The sequence below is a fragment of the Protomyctophum bolini genome (genome assembly GCF_963924005.1).
Source record: "Protomyctophum bolini genome assembly, chromosome: 19".
Lineage (NCBI taxonomy): Eukaryota > Metazoa > Chordata > Actinopteri > Myctophiformes > Myctophidae > Protomyctophum > Protomyctophum bolini.
In genome coordinates this window covers 25,723,886-25,743,209 of record NC_137880.1, presented here as the reverse complement: position 1 = coordinate 25,743,209, position 19,324 = coordinate 25,723,886, and the positions used below count along the sequence as shown (strand labels likewise).

Below are 19,324 nucleotides of genomic sequence, written 5' to 3'. Positions count from 1 at the left end.
CTGTTTTTGTTTTCATTACTGTCTTAATTTCTGTGTCTGTCTGATAATCCCATGTGGGATGGGTCAAGAAATTGTCCGGACATGAAAATAACATATTAATTCATCCATTCACAGCGTGTGTGGACCCGTGAGCATCGCCCTACCTACCTGCAGCGAGGTGATGGAGGCTGCGTGTCCTTCCAGCACGGCGAGCGGGGCACAGGTCTGTAAGCACCACACACGGATGGTCTTGTCACAGGAGCCGGCAGCGAGCATGGTGTTCTCGTGGCTGACGGCCATGTCCGAGATCTCGGCCGCGTGGCCCCTCAGCGTGGCCAGGAGACGGCCCTCGTCCGTACCCCAGATCTTCACAAGGCAGTCGTCCGAACCCTGGGAAGACACAAGGCGGTTAGAGACTGTTAATAATGTACTTTTATGCTATGTCTCTACTTCATTGAAGCCGTGGAAGAACAATTAAGAGTCCGTGCTCAGCTTTAATCAGCAATGTTATGAAATATGAACTACAACCCAAGCCAGAGATCTTGGTGTACCACACCTGAATTTCAACAGCCACATTTAGTCAATTTGATCTAATCTGGAGAATATAAAACTTCAGCTTCAATTTGTTCCAGTTACAACATTTTCTGCTCTACTTCTTTTGTTGTTTGTTTCATCTCTTCCTATTTCACCGGTTCATCCTGTCTCCAGTATAACAATAAATATCCCTTACACCACCTTTAGGAATATATCAAGGAATAATGTACCTATGCTTCAGCAGGAGTTGGTAAAACTTTTCCACACATTCATCTTCGGTAGACTCACTTGACAACTGCAACATCACAATATTGACATCAATCAGACAGCTGCAGTCGCTTCAGCACACTGCTTCTCTAGTTCTTATTACTTGTACTGTACCAAGAACATGGCAGTTCTCAGAGCTTTGAACTGGCTCCCTGTCTGTCTGTTAAGGGACTAAATACATTTCTCATCTTGTGCTACATCAGGAACCATCCCAGACGTCCCAGGTCATCTGGGACTGGTCAAATTCGTGCCGCCAGATTCCAAACAAAACATTTTATGCAATATAAATCTGGAACAACTTCCCAGAAAATGTGAAGGTCTGCTATGACCCTCAGTGCTTTTATATCAAAGCTGGAAAGACTTTCTGTGTGCTTTTGTCTTTAACTGAGGTGTTTCATCCATTTCTTGTCCTGCAGAGTAATTTTACGTTAGTTTGTGTTTTTAAATGTTTTGAGTTCTTTGATTTGCCTTTTTGTTGAAATGTGCTATACAAATAAACTTGCATTGCCTTGTCAAACCATGACTGGTTTGCATTTACTCATAGAGCACTACAAAGACGGTAGCTCAAAGTATCTAGGCCAGATGCAAATTAAACATTAGAGAAATTGACAATGTAAATATTTGGGTTGTCATTACAGTACTCAAGTAGTCTCTTTACAGCAGAGTGCATGCAAGAGATTATTAATTAATATCGACTAGAAAGCGCAAGGAAAACAAGTGTGTGTATGTGTATATATACAGTACACATGATGTAGTACACATGATGTACAGTGTAGTTGGCAAGGTAACCAGACCTTTTAACTGAACACTAGCTATTGTATGAGTCACGCACGCAGGCACGCACACAGGCACGCACATCGCACGCAAACACACACACACACACACACACACGCACACACACACACGAAGTAGATCGTATACGTAAACTCATGCATAAACATGTTTAGTGTGAGACAGTATTTTCTTAAAATAATAAAAGGTACAAAAGTAATAAAAGCACAATGTCCACATAATATGTAGTATAGTACCACTATTATACACATCAAATAGATTCATATTATCTGTGCACTGTGAAAACAATTTGATACAAAATTATAATAAATGTCTCATCACGAGACCTTCTTTCAGCGTGACTTTGAAAAGAGGAACAAACTCAATGTCAAAGGTAATGCTGCTGAGTCACGTCACCTCAGGAATCAACAGGACATCACTCAGCAACCAGGAACCAAGCCAGACAACACAACCAGGTCTGATCTGCTTAGGTCGGCAGCACGGACTAGGCACGAGTCACGGCCATGTAATCTGATTACATCGTGGTGCCCAGTCTGCCCATCCTGTAGGCATGACGTCGCCGTGGTGCCTAGCAGACTAGGCATGACTAGGCAACTCCCCCCTGTCAGGTGAAAAGAAGCGCCTTGACTCCTCATGCAGTGAAGGCGGCATGAGGTCAGTCCGTTGCTCTCCCCAGGTAGGCAGAGGGAGTATAGTGCCCAGAACATTACATTAGATAATTGACATTCACTGGGTGAAAAAATTGAGTTACAACATCGTCTGATAATAATTTTGATAGAAGTGGTAGCAATGTCTACAGGCCATCGTTGCAGGACCAATAGCCTATTATAAACCATCTGATATTCACAGAGCACTTTAATAGCACTCTCTGCAACCAGAAGGCAGGTTTGAAAGGGCATGCTCTCTCCTGTAACTTAAAACACATTATCAGAGGGCATCACCCTTCTTATTCGTATATAATAGAGTATATAAAAGAACAGCAGTAATTCTTTGAATAAATCGCATCTTTCAACCCACTGCTTCAACACCGCTACAGAGGTGACTCAATTTATTTGTATTATGAAAAAAACTGGTGTTCATTTCAGGGGGAGAGAAGGAGTCTAATTAACATATTATTGTTAAAAAAACAAAAGCCTTCTGATCAAACAAATTGATTGCCCGGGGATCTCTGGAGGATCAAATAATAATAACAATAGAGTACACACACCATTAGACTTGCTCCCAGTCATATGTTAATTGCCAGCCATCTATATTGTTATGTAGGACACATTACCAACCTATCACTGAGCCTCAGTCAGAACAGTGAGATCGGCCAATAGAGTAAGGGAGACATGGACAAGAAACTGAGGGAGGTAGCGCGGGGCCGGGCCCCTCCGATTAGTTTCAGTAGTGCGGGCAAGGGCTCAAACTGAGAGGGCACTCCGGGCAGTTGCCCAAGTTCCTCAATACCTAGCGCTGCCACTTAATACAGAGATTTCATGGAATCAAACTGTAATGTATGAATGAAGCATCGACTACCGTATATGAATAGTTTGATGAGACATATCCACATTTTAACTTTGTTTATTCATCATCATACGTAAGGAACTTAAGCATCTTCATCAACACCCAGGGCCCTGATCCTGATGAAAGTCCTTAGGTGAGGTGATCGAAATCGAAACATTGATCATGGAGGTGACATAGTGGGAGCATGATGATTTTCCTGATGTACAGCAGGGGTTTTCAACTGATTTTGAATGAGGGACCACCACCCTGACTTAGAATCAATCTGGTGTTGTGTTTGGTGGGTCGGGATATGGGCTAAGTTTTTTTTTTTTTGTAACACTTGCTATGCATCCCATGTGTATATACACCCCACTGTTTCTCAACCAATGTATTGACTACTAATCATTTCCTAATAATAATGACTCGACAACCAGACAATCCGGTTAGACAATTCTAACTCCCTTTTTCTGTTGAATTTCTTGGTCAGTAAATTACTACATGGACGGCTATCATAGCCAGGTCACCAGGTCATTCAGTTCACTGTTTCTCAACTAGTGGAAAGAAACTTACATTACTGAATGCATGGTCAAGGACCATCAGTGGTCCACAGAACACCTGATTACATTACCAGAGTGGATGTGCATGCTCTACGTTTCCAATTCAGGATCTGGAGGGAAACGTGACATGACCTTCACGTGCACACTTTACTATCTTCCTACTTCCAGTGCATGATGGGACGCTGTGTGTGAAGTACAACCTATGCATACCCAGCTAGCATAATTTGTGCCACACGGAATGACTTTGATGATGAACTTTCAGCCATATAACTAAAGTCATGGACAGCCGATCAATTGCACCGTTTGCCAATCAATAGTCTAAACACGGTTTGATGCACTTCCTCATTGATCAAGACATGATCGCTACATGTCGGCCACTGAATACTTAGGCCAATCATGAAATCAATAATCGACGGGGAGAGAGAGAGAAGCAGATAGACAGAGAGAGGTACGTTGAAATGATTTTAAAACACAAATGTCACACAGTGGAGTCACAAGACCTCTTCTGATTAGTGAGGAGTATGCATTCCTCAATACTCACAAACAAAAAACAAACCAAAGCACACATACAGTACGCACGCACACGCACTGCACACCCACGCACGCGCACGCACACGCACACGCACACACACACACACACACACACACACACACACACACACACACACACACACACACACACACACACAGTCAGTTCCATTCCATAACAGTTAATGAGGGAATTTGTGTTCTTCATAATATTTCCTGCACCACAAAGAGGGGGTGGAGAAGGAAAAAACTTTAAAACACATACTCCATAAACACGTCTAAAAATAACTAAATGTATAAATAAAAGTGATCTTGTGATGAAAAGAGATGAAGAGAGAAGATTAAAAAAAAACACATACACACAACTGGTGAAGTAATGGGTGGGAGGAGAGAAGAGAAAGCTAGAGTGAATGTGAATTCTGGCTCTGTGCCAGTGCCTAAGAGGAAACATTTTCTTCATTTATGATGAGGAATAGAGAGAAGGCAAGCGACTGAAGGAGAAAAAGACAAAGCAAGAGACAGAGAGAGAGAGAGAGAGAGAGAGGTGGGGGAGAGAGAGAGAGAGAGGGGTGGGGGAGAGAGATTGTAGCAAGAGGTGAAACAGGACAAAAAGGAAAGGAGAATGCATCAATTGAAAGAACAGGAAAAAAGAGGCAGAGGAAAAAGAGAGAGAGAGAGAGAGAGAGAGAGAGAGAGAGAGAGAGAGAGAGAGAGACAGAATCCTTCTTCTAATCCTCCCTCCCTCCCAGCAGCCAGCCATTTTTAGAGATTTAAGAAGAGAACGCTGAAAATGGAGCGTAGCGTGTCAGCAGCTGCCGTTTGAATTACAGCATCAAATAAACACGAGCAAACATACAGACTGTGTATACCAACGCCAAGTAGGTCAATATTTAACATAATATGACAATCAGTGCCAGTAACCGTTCCATGACCTTAAGGGGTGCAACAGGGGTCAAAGGGCAGTCAGGGGACAAGCGGTTAATAATTGATTGTCATTGTAAGCATTTATACTGTAGCTCAGTGGTTCTCAAACGTTTTCATGTCAAAGAAAGGACCCCCAAATGCATATGTATTTGGAGCCCCGTCTGAAAATATTATGTACCAGGGAGGGAGGGACCCCCATACAAGATTTGGGTTGTTAAAATGTTGCAAAGATTTGTTTGAAGGTTTTCTCAAGCTTATAATGCGTCGCACCACGTTGTGATCTTTAATCTTAATCTGTAGTCTTTAAATGATCAGCTATCCAGAAGTAAGGGGTTCTGCTCATTTTGTTGGGGACCCCTAGAAAAGGACCCCACTTTATTTCTTATCATTTTCATCCCACAATTTTGCAACCCATTCTTTTCACCCAGTATCAATTATCTAATGTGATCCTGGGCGCTACACTTCCTCTGCCAACTTGGAGGGGCAGCGGACTGACCTCATGCTTCCTTCTATGCATGAGGAGTCCAAGCTGCTTCTTTTCACCTGACAGGGGAGAGTTTCACCGGCCGGACGTAGCGCATGGAAGGAAGACGTTATTCCAACCAGGAAGGACCCCACTTTGAGAAAAAGTGATTTTAGCTGATCCAGGTTTCTGATCCTGGGGTTGATGTGAACAAGTACGAGGGTCGAGGGGTTCACCCTCTTGTCTGTTGTAGGAAATTGAACCTTTGCACCACGCAACCAGCAGTAATTAGATTAGGCCAGCCTGCCATACATGTAGGGCTGTCACAATTACAAATGTAAGTTGACAATTAACGCTTTTAATTTTAAGTTAATTAACAATTTAATTGTGTTTTTTGCATTGAGCATTGGGAACGTTACTATTTGTATTTCTGTTTGCCTTTTAGGCTCCGTCATCACAAATTGCACAGGGCATGACAAATAACTTTATTTTATTCTTTGTATTTATGAAACGTGGAAACGATTGGCGATTATGCAACAATAATTGTGATTATCTCAAATAATTGCGATTAGGCGATTATGGAATATTTGTGACACACACATGTGCCTTTCATCAGAGCACTGCAGCCAATGCCATCAACATTACATCTTGTCATGCTTGAAGGAAAATAAAAGCCTGGGTAGTACCGAGGCTAGTCATGCTTAGGCCTGTCACAATTATTACATCATCGTCTAGTCGCAATTATTTGAGATATTAATCGCAGTTATTTTCCATAATCATCATAATTGTTTCCATGTTGAAAATGTTTCATAAATGTTGAAACATTTTCTAAAAAAAATAGAGGAAATAGCCGCTCTACAAGCTCACAACGTGATACATGTTATAGGCTTACGAAGCCTATGTTCCAATGTCCATGGCCAAAAACACAACTAAATTGCAAATCGCAATTATTATTGTATGACAATTAATCATCAGGTAAAATATCCCGAAGGTATAAGTCGGTCATAGCGGTAGGTCATAGCCTACTAACAACATGTGGATGTACACACACTGATTACGAGCACGACTGCCCCATGGGTGGCATTCATGTCATACTTTACCTACTGACCTATATACAGTAGGAACCCCATTAGAACCACAATGCCTTTTTACCAAGCATAATTAACTGTACAGGAGAAACTGTACAGTAACACGGCTCAACAACATCTGAGGAGCATACAGACAGAGCATTCAGCATTCTTCTCATCTTAAGCTACATGCGCTGCCGTGTCCTTGGTCTCTGAAACTATTCATCATTCATAGTCTTGACACGTGTGCTTTGCTTAGCATTACCATACGTTACTTAGAAAGAAGATGCATACAGCTCAAAACCTCCAGTGATAAGCCTTTCATCTGCTACAGAATGTTCTTATTTAGAAAAACGTCCGCAATGAAACACAATGCCACAGACATCAATAGAAGCACAGAACAACAAAGGTAAGCATAATAACCCATACCTCCTACAGCAACTACTACTAAACTACTAAACGATATAATAGGAGTGATTAGCTTAGAAGGCAAAGAAAACAGGTGATGTAACTAAACGACTGGTATAATTTGAAACCAAATTGAAAAGCTGAATGAAGCAATGAAGCCACACATGAAAGGAATATGTACCACATGACAAGGTGATGTAAGGTAGGGTAACAGCAGGCCACACGCAGACTAAGAGAGAGAGAGAGACAAGGAGAGAAAGAGTGAGAGGGGGAGAAAGAGAGAGAGGGAGAAAGAGAGAGATAGAGAGAGAGAGAAAGAGAGAGATAGGCAACGCTGCTAACCCTATACGCAATGTGACACTGCAAGAAGCATTTCAAACTCACATTGATGATGTCATAGTCTGCCTAATGACAGTCCAGCCACAATACATTACAAAACATACCATGCGGTCATGACATGGACACATCCACATTGATTTGGGAGTGAGCACGGCCTGACTTCCCATTACCCAGCTTGCCCATTACTTTCTGTACAACTACCACACATCTGCCTAGAGCCTTATGCCAAATGTGCACACAACACAAGTATGCATAAACACGAACCACACATTAACATGTGCATAACTGCATATATACACATGACATGAATGTATAGACACGCACAAAGACATACACATACAGTACATGCAAGATGCGATGAAAAATCACAAATCAGATCCGAACCTCAGATGGATGATCATCACCACGGACAGCGCCGTATTTTTCAGACAAAAGAGCCAAAGAAGATCGTACTTTTAATGGGACCCATCACCCATCACGTTTCCTGGTGTTGATTTTCAGCAAAACCGTTTCATATTTGATATAAAGCTTTATCTACGAGAATTCTCGTAGTTGGCATACAACTGTTGTAGCGTGAAAGTATGAGATTCCTCGTAGTTGATATATAGAAAGAATTAAATTATTGGTGAAAAGTTTCAAAACATTATTATATTAGTGAAATAAATAGTTTAACTAATATACAGTATTTTTTAATTATTAAAAAAATGCTTCCATGCTTCTCGATTATTCGATGAATTGGAGAAAAGAAATCGATAGAATTAATCGATGAGAAAATAATGGACAGTTACAGCCTCACACACACATACACACAGTGTTGAGCCTTACGGTAAAGATGCGACGCCCGGTGCGGTCAAAGGTGACACAGTACACAGACGAGAGGTGTCCCAGAATCCTCTTGTGCATCTTCATGTGCTGGTAGACGGCTGTGGGTAGCAGCTGGCGAAGGCGATATGAACCGTTCAACCGACGCCCATGGCCCGTCTCCACTGGACAGGACAAAGCACACAGAGACACACAGATGAAAAATTAACTGTATTCCTGGTCTAGGGATGTTTCTGTTGTAATGCTAAGCACAAAATAAAATCATGGAAATTTTGATTTTATGCCAACTGCCAGCGATGAACTGTGCCAACCAGAATAGCGGTTTCCATCAGACACAGACCTAAGTGGGGGTTGAGCCTCAGCTATTATTTATCACTCCCAGTAACTTGTGATTCTTTCACCCAGTTCATTACTCCGCTCAATCACACTATCCAAGGCTCTAAAGAATACACAAATGGTACTTTCTGTCCAACCTTGTTTAACCACTTTCAACCTGGTGTTCCTATTTTGGGCATGTCATAATAGGCAAAGATTTTCAGTGGCCTACAAGCTCACAACGCCACATTGTGAGATTGTAGATTTGCTATTGTCGCTATTTGACGCGAGACAAATTATAGGCCGCTCATAATATATGCTATGTTTCTTTTAGGATTGGACGATGTCTACTCAACAACATGTGTACAATAAATACATCCATTTGCCAGAGGAGAGTTGGGACAACATTTTTGGAGGGTAGTAAATTATCTAAAAACTTAAAAAGCTTAAGAAATCAAACCTAATAATCAGGCTAGAATATTGTAACAGCAATGTAATTATGTTGTAGTAATCACAGTACGTTTGATAGAAAATTATTTGAAGTAAAATCCAAAGGCATGCATAAAGGCTGCTCATGCTGAATGGACTAGGCACCAAGAGATACTTTCCAGTTCCACTTTGCTGGTCATTTATTTTTTGTAGTTTTATGACAAATAGCCTAACGACTCAGAATTTATCTTTTGCATCTATTATTTTATTTTAATGATGGACATAATATGATATACAACTGTGTGAGGGACTAATTAATTTCATACTTTTACATACAAATATAATACCATCTGTCCAAATTGATAGTCAACAGAACGGATACACCATCAACCAATCAATTATCATCAATGGAAGATGACATCGTCCATTGAGCCAACTCTACTCTTGATTTGGTAAAGGTTGCTTTTCTCCTGTAAGGCAGGAGTTGTCCAAGCTGTTTTTTCTTACCGATGTTAGGTGGACTACCGTAGATGACTGGCGGCTCTGGGGGTCGACCACAGTGCAGTGCGGCCAATGCTGTTCCCTTCCACACGACATGCTTGCAGCCTGAAGGGAAGACACACACACACACACAAGTAAACACACACGATATGGTAAACGAAATACACACAGAAACTGTAGGGACTCCAACGTTCAATTATTTTCTCGAAGGTTATTCTAACAATTATTATTTTTTCTCCAATAAATCAAATCAGCATGTTTTTTTCTTCATATATTATAAAAGCATGTACAGAATGTATCATTGAATCAATTAACCACTTATTAGCCCTATTTCATACTTTGTCCAAACAAAGTATCAATTCATCGATTATTTTATTACATCATTAATTATCTTTTTAAATAAATCGATGAAATCGATTCGTTTGATTCACTGTTAGCACCCCTATAGACTCACTCTTGTTTGTGCGTAGCAGGCTCTGCCTGCCAGCCCCCAGCAGGCTGTGGACTCCAGGCACACTGGCAGGCACCTCTACCTCCAACAGAGGACAGACTCTGGCACACACCTGCAGCAGGTGGTCTGGACCGATGTGCCTGTGTAACTTCACCTGAACACACACACACACACACACACACACACACACACACACACACACACACACACAAATTGACTTTGCTGAAATGAGTTCAGGATAATTAATGAACATGAACTACTAGCCAAACGCTGGTGAATCTTTGGCTGTGCGTGTCGTGACCAAACATTTCTAGGAGGTGGAAAAACATAAATTATAGATTTTATAAAACGTTCTGCTGAACTACAAGCTCACAATGCGTCACAACGCAACCCGTTGTAAGCTTGTAGTCTGCTTTTAATTTAAAAGAAATTTTAAAATCTAATCTACCATAAGTTTTTTAAATTGGTGATAGTTTATTGTTTATACAATATCTGACAAAAATATTGGTAATCAATAGTCTATATGACTCTCCAAAATCAGGATCAGCTAAACAATGTGCCAACGGTCAGGCTCCAATAACATTATAATAAAATGTTTAATTTGTATAGCACATTTCAAGGTTGTAGCTTAACATGTCAAGGCAGGAGATGAATTACACCAGCAATCAAGGTTACGATGTTGCAAATAAGCATTTCACAGTAGAAGTGGAAAAGGTTATTAATTGTTTGAATAAAACAAATAAAAGAGTATGCATGGTGGTCACAACATGTCTGCTAGAACAGACGAATAAGATAAGACCAGAGAAACACCTGCAAGTACAATATGACTTTATAACAGTTGAAGCAAAAATAGCAGATCTACAATCTCACAATGTGTCGACGCGTAGTGAGGTTTTAGATTGATTATTTAATTTAATTGTTTAGCAAAACGTCGTGAAATCTACGTTTTTCAAGTGGATTCTAATTTATTTTGTCGCTTTAACAAAATATTGGTAATAATAAATGAATCGGTAGCGTAGTCTAGGACTTTCCAACCAAAATCGGGCTCGGTAACTCGGTAGACCCAAGAATCTGGCAAATAACAGTGGAGACAGCTGAGCTCAGAGAAACACCAGGGAAAGGCCCGCAGGTACAAGCTTGACATTACAGCATGTGAAGTGCTGCATCTGCCCTACACAGAAACAGCACAATGCCAGCGTGTGCCTTCTCTCACTATGCCACCGATATGCCCTGGCGTGGCCTACTTACAGAGTAACACAAGATGCTATACAAACACCAGAATAACAATACTGTACCGACACTGTACCAGCCATGATATGTTTGAAAGCAGCACAGCAAGCAATATATATCACCACTATGATATGAACTAAATATCCATTAAAAAACATGATCTTATAGTGTATTTCATGCAGATTATGCTAATGGTGGGGGGGGGGGGGGGCGACATCATTCGATATGCATCTAATTCAAAAGTCTGATTTAGTGTCAACTGTCAAATGAGACAATTATCTTCACATCTCCGCACATACACACACACACACACACACACACCCTTCCTTTAATCTGTGCATTGAACACTCGAACTCAATTACACATATGCAGTGACAGTCTCTCATTCTCGCGCACGCACGCACACACACACACACACACACACACACACACACACACACACATAATTAATGACCCCTTAATTGCTTTGAACATCATGGCGGTTTCAGAATTTCAGATACTGTACGTGATCAGTTTGTATAATAAGCTCTGTGTGTGCAGCGTGGACACAGTCATGTCAGCGCGTAGAGGCAAGGCAAGCCCACATTCCACACACCCCCTCCGAGAGCAACACGCGGGTTTAGTGAGCGCACGCACGCACACAGGAATGTGTAATCAGAATTTGGTCTTACACTTGATTTTGTGAGAAAGAAATCTATACGGTAACACAACCAGACGCTATAAAACACTACAGCACATGGTCCCATTGAGTCACCTCACCAATCCTGCGTTTTTAATTATCGCATTAGGCGACATTTCACGTGTTTATCATAATTTAGTCGAAATCAATATTTCTCAATGTTCACATCATTAATCAGCTATACGTGTGTAACAATGGGTTAAAATTACTCATCACCACAGATATGTTGAATTATGGCCAATCATTTAAAATGAATAATTAATATAGATAATAATCAGTATTAACGTTGGTATAATGAGGTCATAATATCATCTGGTAAGTGGTAATGTGGTGTAAATAGTATACTTCAAGAAAAATATATAAATATTGTGTTGTTCTCTAATAGTCTATGTCTATTTTACCCTTAAAATGCAAGCAACAAATATCAGGCTAAATATAGCCTATATATTATTATTTTTTTAATAAGCCTACATGCATAAATAAATCACGTTAATGAGCGTCGTTGTAGTGTCTATCGTTGAAGTCAACGTTGCCCTACCAAAAGCAGTCCTCCTTCCCCCTGTAACACCCTCCTCCTACAAAGCCCTGCACGATCAGTCAAATAACAACCGTGCTGCTGCTGCTCACTGCTTCTTCAAAAATACGACGAGTTCCTTTTGTCTACAACAACAATTAATCAGAGTCAGACAACGTCGCATTTTAATATAGACGGCGGACGGGCGGTGGAATTATCGGCAGAGACACGAGGCTACGGCCGCGTCACTGCGAGCTAAAGGCGGGGGGAGCCCGGGGAGGAACCGGAGAGCAGCGGCGAGACTCGAGAGAACCAGGGAGGGGGAAAAACACACACGGATAGACACTGTCAATAATGTGCCAGATGATGAACGTATAGATTACACATTCCTGGTCGGGATCCGTTGGTCAATCTCACATTCAAGGTTGGGGATAGGCTGCCATGCGATAATGTCAGAGCAGGGGAGAAAATCGGGCAGAAGGGGACTTGTGAAAATAAAGTAGGGCATAGGTCAATATATATATTTTTTAAATCACTGTAAAAAATACAACTTCCAAAACGCTCGGTTAAAGAATATGGACGCACTATCAAAAGAGTTGATTGGCTATAAATAAATATTTAACCAAACGTTGATTAATTCCGTCCACGCCCCCATGCGTAAACGCCGCGCAGACGTGCCCGAGCTCGTTTGTTTACATGACAATTAGCACGCAAATTAATTAAGTAATCATGCACGATGTGACTTCAAAACGTTACCTCGCATCTAGGCGTAAAGTGAAGTCGGCAACCTAAACACACTTCTCAAAAAAACACCACTTAAAAAAAGACAACTCCACTCCATCCAGCCATCCGTAAAACTTCTCCTACACCAAATGTCGGTTGAAACGCTTTAATAATATACTGTTTATATTCCTTCTCCATCCAACAGAAAGTGGTGTTTTTAATAAGTCTTCCCCTGGTGCTTTTCACCCACACACACACACACACACACACATTAGGGAGGACAAGAGCGCCTCCATATCTCGCTGGATGTGTCGCAGGGAGTCCCTCCTCCCCCTCCGTTCACTTAAAACACCACAACACTCATGACGTACCAACATTTTTCACACACACACATTTTCCAACAACTATTAAAACCTTTTTTGACACGCGTGTCACCAAACTCGTACACAAACAGCCGGGGGACCCCGACCCCGTGGGTTCCCACCCAGATGGCCCCCTGGTGCGCGTCCCCACCAAAGTAGTTTAGACTCTTTTTTTTCATCTCTCTCCACCTGATTTAAAAATTGCGGGAAATTCAATTTTTATTTTGCTCTCTAAAAACTTTTCTCTAGTTATAGTGCTCCCTTACCAAATTTTCGTAGGTCCCAGGGTGTTCCTCCCCTGTCCAGTCCACCCTTTTGGGCAGCAGCTAAAATGGAGAGAAAAAAATAATGACGACCATCAGTCGGTCCACTGATGTACAATGCTATGTTTTAAAACATTATTTGTTTGTGAAAAAATTAGTGAAAAGCAATCTCTCAAAGTACAGTGCGGGAGAGACACTGCTCTCATATACTGCTGACTACTTACCTCCTTCTCCTCCACCTCCCTTATCAGGGTCTGCGAAACGAGATAAAAAAAAACACAAAAATTACACGGCCGGACAATTTAGGACATATTCCACAAACACAAACATTATTCCAAAAACACAAACCTGGGCTGCGATCTGACACGGTCCAGCTTGTAGAAATCGGGCGATTAGGAAGTACAGTTCTGGGGTTGGGAGAGAAGAGAGAGGACGGTCGGTGAGAGAGGACACCGAGCAGATTGGTGGGGGGCATTTTAAAAACATTATTCCTTGCGGTTTACTCACCAGAAGTCAACTGCGCGATGTATTTACTGTCTGAAGCCATGTTTAGTGGTGGTGTATTCGGGGAGTTGCTGGGCTAGCGCCACTGAGCCAGCAGCCAGCCTAGTGTGTGTGTGTGGAGCGGGTCTAGTCTAGGTGGCTGCCCTGTAGCTGTCACTGTTTATCCACCAGGAAGAGAGAGAGAGAACCTCCATTCAGCTCCGCTCACAAAGCAGTCCCGGCCTGCATAACGTCTCCCTCCGCGCCAACGACAACTAGTACCCTAGTAAAACCACCCCAACAACAACAAATACTCATCATATACGCAAACTGTGTGCCTTATTTGTGTTGGTAGGTACTAACGAGCGCTGGCGTGGATTGCGTTTGAGCGGTTGAAGCTAGTCGATATATTATTTTTCGTACCACCCCCGCTCCCTCCCCTCCCCCCTGCAAAGAAAAAAAAAGCGCAAGCCTTCTGCGCAAGAATACGAAGTGGTGTGTTTTTAACGCTGCACACACGCACAGTGCACACGCACAGAAAGGAGAAGAGGGAGGTAGAAATGGCAACACAAGGAGAGAGAAAAACATGTTGTGGAATAGAAAGGGCTGTTAGATTTCAGCGAGACGATCGCTGTTATTAAGTATAAAAGTGCTAGCCCTGTTGATGCACATGTTTAATTTCGCTGCGTATCGATGCAATGTGCCACCTTTTCTGTCTTTTTTTCTTTCTTTCTTTAACGTTAGATATATGTTAGAATATGTCTCTTGTTTGAGAGAGAGAGAGGGAGATTACGATCGATTATTAAAAGGTTGTATTGACTGTTTTAAGAATTTGGAAGGGTGCGATAGAGCTCCGTGTTCTTCTCGACGTTGTGGATTATTATCATGTCGTTATTGTGTAACAAGATGTCTAACTAACACACCCACTCGTGGAGTCGTTCGGTGGGGAAGTCGACGTCCATTTCTCTTCCCAATAGCAGTAAAATGGGGGAAGGGTTGGAGAACAGGGGAATGCAGCTTAATGAATGAAACCTCGTGAGTTGTTACAGGAATCCGCATTTAATGTCACTGATATCCTTGGCTTATAAGATAGATAGACAATCAAGAAAATTATATACATCACCCATTTCCTGTCTGAACACTTTGAAAGAGTTGTGAATAGCCTATAAACATGATTTCCCCCCTTTTATTTAATGGATTCTGTAACATTTATTTATATGATCACAAAATGGTTCACAATAGAATACAACAATCTTATAGGTTCAGTGTATACACAGTTGAAATAGCACACTTACAAACCATATGATATAACCTTGTAGGCCTACAACAAATGTAACCTCTATATCCATTACCGTGTCTTGTGAAGCAAGTCATCAATAATAGCCAGGTAGTAACAATTAATATAAATTATTAATATTATCATTATCTCACCATTCTTTCTTGGAACATCCTGTGATGCACTAAATTGTAAAATAAGCAAGTAAAAGAGGGTTTCTCTGAGAAACTTTCTTACGGAGTACCTGCAGACCCCAAGTTCAAGTTTAGAGCTGTTTAAAATAATATATATATAATAGCCCATTTACGCATATGTTTCACGATACTACACAACATGCATTTCTTTATTCTTGACTAGGGCCTACTTTCTTTATTTTACTAGCAGCTGACACAGGGCTGTCAATGTGTTAAACAATCAAGTAGGGCATATTTCATTCTGTCTGCTTATTCATACATTGTAAAATGTGAATAACTTTGTATCTTAATATCAGATAAATAGTCAAAGAAATCGATGCTCAGTCATGTAAGGCTTAACCACTAAAACTCTGTACAAAACAAAATTGTACAGTTGACCGGAATGCTCCAGGGCTCTATAGAATGTTCTCCCTCAACAGCAAATGTCTTTGGAAAAAATTGGTATAATGGTATTTGATAAACACTTAGTGTAAATGAAAATGGTTCTTTGATATAATTCTGCATTGTATTATAGGCCTATTAGTTTAATGGACAATTACAATTGAATAATTCCATGCAGTGCACCCACCTACAGCCATAATACCCTGATGTGTCATTGTTACTGTCTGTCATGCATGTGTGTATACGTATCTATGTAAATAAATTAATGGGTATGTTTTTTCTGTACAACAGCTGCACCAACCACTCACCTTGGCTTTAATAATAATAAAAAACACTTTACATATAGAGCAGAAAATCGACAGAGGTCCCACCCAGAGCAAGCAATATTGCGACAGTGGTAACGAAAAACTCCCCAAACGTCAAGCCGAACCCGCCACGAACCTGACACGTTGTTGATTGATTGAAATATTTATTAACAGTTTGCAGAATTACAGTACATTTCAAGCACAACTCAATACAAAGACTGTTAACTGTGAGTGGACGACCCAATAAAGCATGTCCACCTTGTTCAATTCATCAAAACATTTAGAGACATACAAATAGACACTTCTATATAGCCACAGGAATTCATCATAGAGGAGGTAAAAAAGGATGGGAAAAAGGGGTGGAGGGGGGGGATTTAGATTTTACGGGGGCCAGTTTCGAATTGCAGCCGTCCGTAGGTGCCCTTTGAGATCGGTTTTGAAGGAGTCAAGGGATTTGCATGTCTTAATGACTGTTTGTAGGACGTTCCACATTTTGGTGGCATAGGAGCGAAACAAATTGAGTCCCTTGTTTGTGCCGAATCTGGTTGCACATGATTTGTTGCATGTGTTGTGGGTGTGGACTTCGTTAACATTAAGGAAGTATTTAGACAGGTACATGCATGGGTATCTTGGTGGTGTATCGAATCTTGTGGACCAGACCCATTGTCGTCGACCCTAAGCCATTCCAGCCTGTCAAAGTGGGCAGGGGTGAGGTGGGTTCGGGGGGTGAGGCCAAGTAGGAGCCTGACCAGTTTGTTTTGGGAAATCTGGAGCCTTGTGAGCCTTTGAGGTGCTGTGGTACCAAGAGGTGCATGCATAGTCGAAGAAACCTTGTACAAGGGCTCCTGTTAGGGTCTTCAAGGTGTTTTTGTTGACCAGTGAGGAGATCCTGTAAAGTAAAGGAATCTTGTTCTTTGGTTGACTTTTTTGATTACGTTGGTGGCCATTTTATGTAATTTTATGTTGTTGTACAGATCCATTTTTTTTCCTTTCTTTAAAAAAAAAGTAATCTGTTAATAGGCCTATATCTGTATTCTAGTATCCAGAATACAGATTTTTCTGGAGGAAAGTTACATACAGGTTTATATTTGATGCACAAGCTGGCGCTCAGGACGGAACCACTGCTGTGCACTGGGTATCTTCCATTTAGCAAATTAATTGAGATTATTTTAAATCCAGTATAGACCTTCCTTGTCAGTGGAATTGCGTTGCTAGGGAACAGTTTGGGTCCAAGTTTATTTCCTGTCAGCTACTGCAACAGGAATAAACTTGGACCCATTTAGAATGTTTGTGCTGTCAAGTGTGAAAAGGTCTAATGGAGTCCAGTCCACACATTGCCACAGATTGAATGTCTTTACCACGTCGTACATGTGTTCATGCTTAAACCGGCTATGTTTTAGGTTTTTTCTTTTGTATTTTTGGACTGACACTCCTACAAATGGTTCTGTAATAGGCAGGCGGAGGTACAATTGTAGAATCTCCGAGTTATCTATAAATTAGCCTCGGTTTAGATTTTAATTTAACTAAGTATGTAGACTGGATGTGCTCGAAGCTTTTGTTAAAAGAGAGTAGTCCCACACAATATCTTCACTTTAATGCAAGTGCATTGATACAATAATCCTCATCAGGCATCTTGTGCCTCAAGTGTTCCTATCTGTCCAGAGAAGCTTGAACACTTTATCAGTAGAGGTAGTTATTTTTTAAGGCTGGAAAAGAGGAATATATCCACACACCAAATAATCTCCCAATAGTTAAGGTCTGCCGTTGTTTTACTCGAGTTCGTACTCATGTAATCTATGTTATGTTCTGCTTAGTGTGTTTATTGCATTTTATGTTGTGATCGCTGCTTGATTGCTTTCTAGGCCAGGCCATATAGGGCTCCTTGAAAAAGAGCTCTATCTCAATGGGACTTGACCTGGTTAACCACATGAACCCTGCGTGTGGTCAGATGGATGGACCACGTGCATTTTCAGAGCATGTTTATTTTGATGATCAGTTGATTGTGTTTTATAGGAGTATCTTGTGATGTCCATCCCAAATAAAAAAATAAACATAACATCTACACTACAGCAATCAATGGAACTATTATGGATCAATGGAACTAACATAGTATACTTTAAGTTATTATTCTCTGTATCAAATTCAATACACAAAGAATACTTTTCAAGGATTTAAAGAGGAAATATCATGACCCTTTTTTACATAATTATTTTAAAAATTAATGTTATTAAGGGACCAAGCCAGTCCCGAAGTGTCTGGTCCCTTTTGTTTTTGTCTGTTTTTTTCTTCTCCTTCTTCTTCCACCAAAAATAGCAATTCTGGCTGACCCATGCAGTCGGTTTTCGTGAAACTCAGCAATATGGTATAGATGCGAAGCCTACGGCCATTGGCCAAAGGGTGGCGCTATAGTACTCAATTGAAAATGCAAACTTTGAATACATAGTTCATGAACCGTTTGACCGTCGGCAATGAAACTTCGATACACATATGTGTCTCCTCCACAACTTTTGTGCTCATACTTTTGACCTCATTGTGTATATTGTTCTAATTGGTTGTTCTAATTGCTATAATATTATCATTATATTTGGGGCCCACTTGCAATACCTTCGTGGCCCACCAGTGGTCTACAGGTTCACTGGTGGCCCGCAGGTTGAGAATCACTGCTATAGGTGAAAAACATTCTGAACCCAGTTCAGAATCTGTGTTGGCTGACTTGGCCACAAGGAGGCAACCTCAGTCTGCAACTCCACTGAGCACAGAGCAGAGGGCAACCAAAAGGTCAAAGGTGAGGAGAGATAGCAGAGGGCAACCAAAAGGTCAAAGGTGAGATAACAGCCCAGAGATAAGAGCCTGAGGTGAGATGTGGACATCACAAGATACTCCTATGAAGTCTATTTCATAAGAGATAGAAACATTTGTAGCATACCCAAACTTCACCTGCTGGCTTTGGACTCTTCCATTGCACATTGTTAGCAGTGTTGTTTTTGACAGCAAATTTTGATTTTAGTTTTAGTCATAGTCTTTTGAATAGTTTTTATTTAGTTTTAGTCACA

The 19,324-nt window shown here is 41.0% G+C and overlaps 1 protein-coding gene across 1 annotated transcript in view; it reads right to left on the bottom strand.

Moving 5' to 3' along the window:
- phip (PHIP subunit of CUL4-Ring ligase complex) overlaps window positions 1–14,427 on the bottom strand; it is a 63,433-nt gene extending 49,006 nt beyond the window's left edge. Inside the window, exons 1-8 of the mRNA XM_080790892.1 lie at window positions 14,140–14,427; window positions 13,981–14,039; window positions 13,857–13,886; window positions 13,636–13,695; window positions 9,865–10,015; window positions 9,417–9,515; window positions 8,169–8,329; window positions 148–369 (exon numbers count right to left, since the gene is read on the bottom strand). Coding sequence (XP_080647018.1) covers window positions 148–369; window positions 8,169–8,329; window positions 9,417–9,515; window positions 9,865–10,015; window positions 13,636–13,695; window positions 13,857–13,886; window positions 13,981–14,039; window positions 14,140–14,179 — 822 coding nt within the window. The 5' untranslated portion in view covers window positions 14,180–14,427. The remainder of the gene's footprint in view (window positions 1–147; window positions 370–8,168; window positions 8,330–9,416; window positions 9,516–9,864; window positions 10,016–13,635; window positions 13,696–13,856; window positions 13,887–13,980; window positions 14,040–14,139) is intronic.
- Window positions 14,428–19,324: the final 4,897 nt, after the last annotated feature.